This window comes from Suricata suricatta, chromosome 5 (genome assembly GCF_006229205.1).
Source record: "Suricata suricatta isolate VVHF042 chromosome 5, meerkat_22Aug2017_6uvM2_HiC, whole genome shotgun sequence".
NCBI classification, from domain to species: Eukaryota; Metazoa; Chordata; class Mammalia; order Carnivora; family Herpestidae; genus Suricata; species Suricata suricatta.
This window is the reverse complement of record NC_043704.1, coordinates 11,785,025-11,791,024: the sequence shown is the minus strand read 5'-3', so window position 1 is coordinate 11,791,024 and position 6,000 is coordinate 11,785,025. Positions and strand designations below refer to the sequence as shown.

Genomic DNA, 6,000 nt, shown 5'->3' with positions numbered 1-6,000 from the left:
GGGCCGGCCGCGGAGGCCCTTCCCGAGGACCCAGGCGGCTTCCCTTGCCCCAGGATCGGAGAGGCCGCCCCGGCTGCGCGCTGCGGCGTGGAGGCGGGCGCCGGCTCCGCGGGAGGCGCGGAGGGCAGCCGGCTCGGGGCGGACGCCAGGGGGCAGCAGCCGTCCTCTCTGCTGCCCGGGGCGCCGGGAACGCCCCCGAGGGCGCGGGACACTGCCGGCCCTCCTCTGGGCCTTTGGGTTGCTCTCCTAAGAACTCCAGTCTGGGGAGAAACGGCTGGAAACGGCCGCCGGAGCCAGCCCCCAGCGGCCTCGATCCGCCCCTGCTACCCCCGCCGCCTTGCTGGTGGCATAGGAAGCTGGCGTCGCGGGGGTCCCGGCTCTCCGAACAGGCCCGCATCAGGGTCTCTCCACTAACCCGCTTTGCGCGCACACCGCGTCGGCCCTCCCGCCACCACCGGTGCTCCTAGAGTCCCGGGCGCCGTCGCCCGGCCAGCGGCCCCGGCTCCCGCCAGCCTCTCCGAGCCTCTCCCCAGGTGGTCCGTCCCCTCCCTCCTCTCCGGGACCCCTGGGAACTCCCAGCAACTACCTGCATTTTGTTTGTTTCAATGGATCTGAGGTCTCAGCAAACTCCTTTGTGTTTTTCCTAAATGATTTTGAGGAAGCCCCATCTCAGGAGTAAGGCCCCCCCGTCCCCCCCCGCAAGTCCTCTCTCCACCTTGGCGCAGCGATTCCAAATGTCGCGCAGTTGCCAAGCCTCCCTGCCTGCCGCCCCTACCCCCCAACCCCGGGCCCCGGCCCCTCCGCTGCCGGCTCTAGAGGCGACGTGGGGCGAGTGAAGCCCCTTTGCCTCGGCTCAAATACTACGTTCTTAAGAGCCCACCGAGCGCTCCCGGGGACAGTCACCAAGTGCATCCTTAGGGACCCCCGCGGACGCAGGGTGGGAGGCTCAAGAGTTCGGCAGACGTGAAAATGGGCTCTGACTCGGGGACGTAGCGGACTGGGGTAATTCGCCCCCCGGAAAGGTCAGAGAAGACGGCTCCTCTGGGAGGGTTTGCAACCCTAAACCCTGCGGGGGGCTGCGGCTCAGACTCTCCGGGCACTCTCACCAGCGAGGTCAAGTTCCCTTGCTTAGAAAAAAGGTGATGGTATAGAAGCACCAAGTTGAGCCCTTCAAGGGCAGCACCTTGGGGGCTGTTCAGCTAAGAGTTGCAACCAATTAATCTCGAAGTCGAACATCGACAGGGGTGAAAAAAGCTTTTGCTGATTTATTTCGAATCCGCCGGGCGTTTAAGGTTCCCCGGACCTGCGCCGGCAATAAATGCGCTGTGCGGTGCACACTTGAAAACCAGAAATCCAACACTGCACCTTCTTTATGGGGGAACTAAAGTGAGTGGAAAGCAAGCATCACGGGGCTCGGCTAAGGTGTGCCCGGAATCCCTTAGTTCGAAGACTTTTTACAGAGCTTCTAAAGTTCATTAACATCGCATGCGAATCGGAGAATTCCTTCGCACCAAAAGCGCTCCTGTTAGCGGCAATATAGAATTTCTCTTCCTCTGCCTCGCTAAGAAAGGAAAGGAAACATGACCACACTCACTCCTGGAATAATACTAAAATTTACTCTTGTCATAATTCAAAATAAAAAAATACAACGAAGCGATGTGTTGGGCGGTTGCTGTAAAACAGATTTTTCCAAATTTGCTGCGTGAGGGAAATTCCAATAATGTCCACACCAGGAACGAAATATAAAGTTTTCACAGGGAATTTTAAAAGTAGTATTTGATTAGTAGTCGTTAGAATTTTAAAAGTAGTAGTGGGAAAAAAAATAACAATTTCATTGGGAAAAAACAATAGCTCATTGACAGTTTTCTTCAGCGTGGGTCAGTATATAACTCTAAGTGGTCTCAGAAAATATCTAAATATTTTACATTTTTGCTGTTTTAAAACTCTCTCAAAAATAAAATATGCCTGTGGGTACGTAGGTACAATCTTTACCATTCTCTTAAATCAGAATTCTCCTCTGTGAGTAACAGTTTTTTAAAATTACATTTCTAAAAGTGTAATTATTTCTAGAAAAAAAAATTTCTATTTTAATGAATTAAAACCAGGGAATGTGTTTTGCTAGTGGTTCTGGACCAAACTGGTGCAGCTGGCATAATGTCACAAGGATGGAGCACGTTTTTGTGAAGAGTAACATGTTAATGTACGGGCAAATAAATAACCTGCTATACACACCATCCAGTTTTCAACATTAAAATTTAATTATACATTTCCCTCCCCCACCCCCCCACCCCCCATCTGGAGCCGCTTTGAGATTATGTTACTTGTGAAATCTAATTACTTTGGGGGTAGGAATTCTTTCTTTCTGCCACTACATCCTTCCTCCATAGGAATGATTCCATAGGATTCTGTGGTTGATGTGCGGTCTGTTCACTCTAACACCGTAATTGTGCAGCTCACAGGTAGTGAACTGAGAACACTTTTAAATTATTTTTTTTCTAATTTAGGATGCTAAGTAAACATTGTACCCTCATAAAAGTTTTGCACCTCCACTGCTGTGACAGAGGCAATAAACCAGGTTATAACAGAAGCCACGCTCTATTTTTTTTTTTTGTCAGAGTCCTACAAAGTCATTTAATAAAAGCAGAAGGCACCTGGGATAAAGTGCGCTGTAGGACCCAGGGTGTCATTAGGGTTTCATTGGGATGTTTTATAGGGTTTGATATTTACAATATGGAGAGCAGCTTTTAAGTATTTGTGAATCAGCAAAAAAAAAAAAAGCCTTAATTATGTGGCTAATTTATGTCATACGTTATTTATAGAGATACATAGATAACAATCATATGAATGTGCATATTTTATAAAAAATATAATTTGGAGTCCAACATACCGTGAACATCTCTAGACGTATTCATTCCATGTACGCATTCTGAAAAAAGAGAAAGTAGGAAAATAAAAACAATAGTATAAATGTACCAACAGCAAACACCAAATTCACTGATAGTTGATACATTTCATTCTAACTACAATAAAGGCAAGCATTAAAACTGAATTTCCAACCCCCCCCCCCTTTTTTTTGGTTTTGATTTTTGTTCACTGATTGTTTCTCACACTTTTTTAGCACTGGGGAATTTTATAGCATATTGTCCAGTTTGGGCACAAAAGTAGCTTGAAACAGTAAATCAGCAAGTAAAAAATGAACTGTTACATATGCACATGATTTTATGTGACTTCAACCAACATTTTCCATTGATAGTAGTACTGACTCTTTATCTTTCACAGAATCACCTTTGTTAAACTTATAAACATTACAAATACATTTGGAGGAAGCAGACGTGAATCAGAATTCAAGGTGAAATTAAAACCAAACCCTAACAATACCAAAACACTTGAAAATTGGAATTATAGCAGAGGTGAAATGCAGGAGGTGAAAATATGAGTATTTTTTAAACCAATGAAGATAAACAATTTTGAATACATCTTCTGTCAGAAGCAAACTGAGAAACATTATCATAATTTACTTCCAATAAGACAGTTAAGAAATATTTCCTCCTTGCTTGCTTTACTCTCCTTCCCTTTACTAATTTATGCTGATTTATCCTGCAGATTATTTACCCTGAAACCTCTCATTCTTGACATAACAGATGATATCAATTATTATTGAAAATAACTGTCATATAATAATATCCAAATATGTATCTCTTTATACTGTTTTCTTCTCTTTGAATATCTACAGCAATGTTCTGCTTTTGACATTGTTAGATCAGCTCAGCACTAAATGATTAACATGGAGGGTATATCATCTTTCAGAGCCTTCAGATTTGAGCATTTCAAATGTCACAGACTGAAAGCTTTCAGCTTTACTCCACTATACGAATATATCATAAAAAAATTTTTTTTAACTAAGAAAGGAGGTAAGTATTTCAGATTTCCAGACGTCATTTAAATAGGCAGGAGAATGAGCTTTACAGCTTCTCGGTCTTATATATATATATATATATTTTTTTTTTTTTTTGCCAAAGGAAAAGAGCAACTAGAATAATAAGAGGTTCTGAAGGATTACCCTATAATGAAAGATTAAAGCAATTCAATAGGTAGAGTTTCCATGGAGCATCCTCAAAAAAACAAACCACCAAGACTGTGGTTGACATGTACATAAAATGACTGTGAAGATTTTTTTTTTTAAAATAGAGCAGGGGGAAAAATCATTTGCACTTATGAATGATAAGGTAAGAAATATCAAATGTACCCTGAAGTTACTAAGTTTACTTTTAATAGGCATGGCGGGGTCCCCCGGGGGTGGGAGATGTCCACAACAGTAATACTGCCGACACAGCAGAATTTTTGTGAAAGAGACTCCCCAGACTCTACTGCCCTGGAAATTCTCTCCTGAGACTCTGAGAGGCTCTCCCAGGTCAGAGGCTGGGAAAGACAGGGAGCAAAGTAGAAAACTGAGTGTTCCATTAACTCAGCTAGTATTTCAGGGATTCTGGGAGAAAACCCAAGATCTTTTTCAACGGAAAAATGAAGGGAAAAGTGAGTGAATTTTGGAAGGTGTGCATGTTGTCCATTGGGAAGAGTCCTTAGTTTGTCCTGTGTCAGTAGCCTTGAAGACAGAGCAGGCACCATTAAGCTGGGAGAGGTAGAGTCCCTGAAGGTTTGCAGTCATTTGCGCCGAGGGTTGTTAAATGTGTAGAATCTAAATCGCAAGAGATGAGAGGTCTTGGGGGGTGCACAGCAGCAACAACTCAGTTTGACCAACTTATCCACCAGTTCTCTCCCTCCATCCCTTTCTCTCTCTCCCCTCCCCTCTCACTGAATGCTATTAAGTGCCAGCGAAATGGCCCAAATGCTTTTTTACACTTTGCTTCATTTAATCCTTTCCAGGACACCATTACCAGCCCCATTTTACCGATGGGGAACCTCACACTTGGAGAGTTTAGGAACCTTGACAAAGTTACCCCACTCTATGTACACACACACACAACACACACACACACACACACACACACGCACGCACGCAGGCATGTCCACATATGGGTCCGAATGCACAATGAGCTATGCTTCTTTTTCGTCACAACTATGTATTTTTATGGGTGCCTTTTGTAGGGCTCTGAAAAATTAAACCCTGAGCTCATCTTTCAGTTTTCCCTCTCCTGTCTCATTGTCTCCATTAGAAACCATCCCTGAGATTCTTTACCTTGCAAATCTCAAATACTTAGGGGTCACAGCGTGAAGTTATTTCTGGTGATCTATAGACTTTGAGGAGCAGGTCAAGGTCTGAATTTATTAAATTCTTAATACATGTTAAATGGCTTTTTAGTCCTTTCCTGCCCCCACTCATTCAAAATGGCATCTTGAGGACTTTCCCACATAGGAAGTGTTTGATTTCCTTCCTTCCACATATTTCCGAAGCTTTCTATGTGCCAGGCAGAGTGCTGGGCTAGTTGGTAACAAAGGACAAATAGAGGAGAGCAACAGAGTATCATGGCTACTGCTGAGTGTTATGGAGGGCCATGGCTCCAGGAAGATGGCGGGAAAAAGAGGGGAATACCACCTGGTGGCAGTGGTACTTGATTGGCTCTTGGAGGTTAGGTAGACTTTTACCAGGTGGTCAGCAGGGCTGGAGGAAGGTCTTAGGAAGGTGGGAAGGGACAGGGGAGACGGTGCTTCTGGCAGAAGGAGCAGCCTGAGAAAGATGTGAATTTCTGAAACAGATCCACATGTCACTTCTAGTATCATTGGTGGGTAGGTTTGGGATGAGGATGCTCATAGATGACACAATGCTGGCAGACGTGAACACAGATCGTAGGCAGAAATTTGCATTTCAACATGAGGCCAATGGGTTTTATCAGAGCCTTGAAGTCTGGGGAACAACATGATTAATACTTGTTAGAGGGAAGTAAATCTGTCAGAGGGGGATAGGTAAGGAGGAAGGGGTACAGACGAGGAGCAGGAGAGCTACTGCACTTGTCAGACAAGGAATTCTGAACATCTGCATTG

At 44.8% G+C, this 6,000-nt stretch overlaps 1 protein-coding gene across 5 annotated transcripts in view; it reads right to left on the bottom strand.

Moving 5' to 3' along the window:
* Positions 1-6,000, bottom strand: part of RUNX1 (RUNX family transcription factor 1) — a 242,519-nt gene that overhangs the window by 89,225 nt on the left and 147,294 nt on the right. For all 5 annotated transcript variants that reach the window (XM_029938999.1, XM_029939001.1, XM_029938996.1 and 2 more), the window contains one exon: positions 2,888-2,926. In XM_029938999.1, the coding sequence (XP_029794859.1) occupies positions 2,888-2,926 (39 nt within the window). The remainder of the gene's footprint in view (positions 1-2,887; positions 2,927-6,000) is intronic.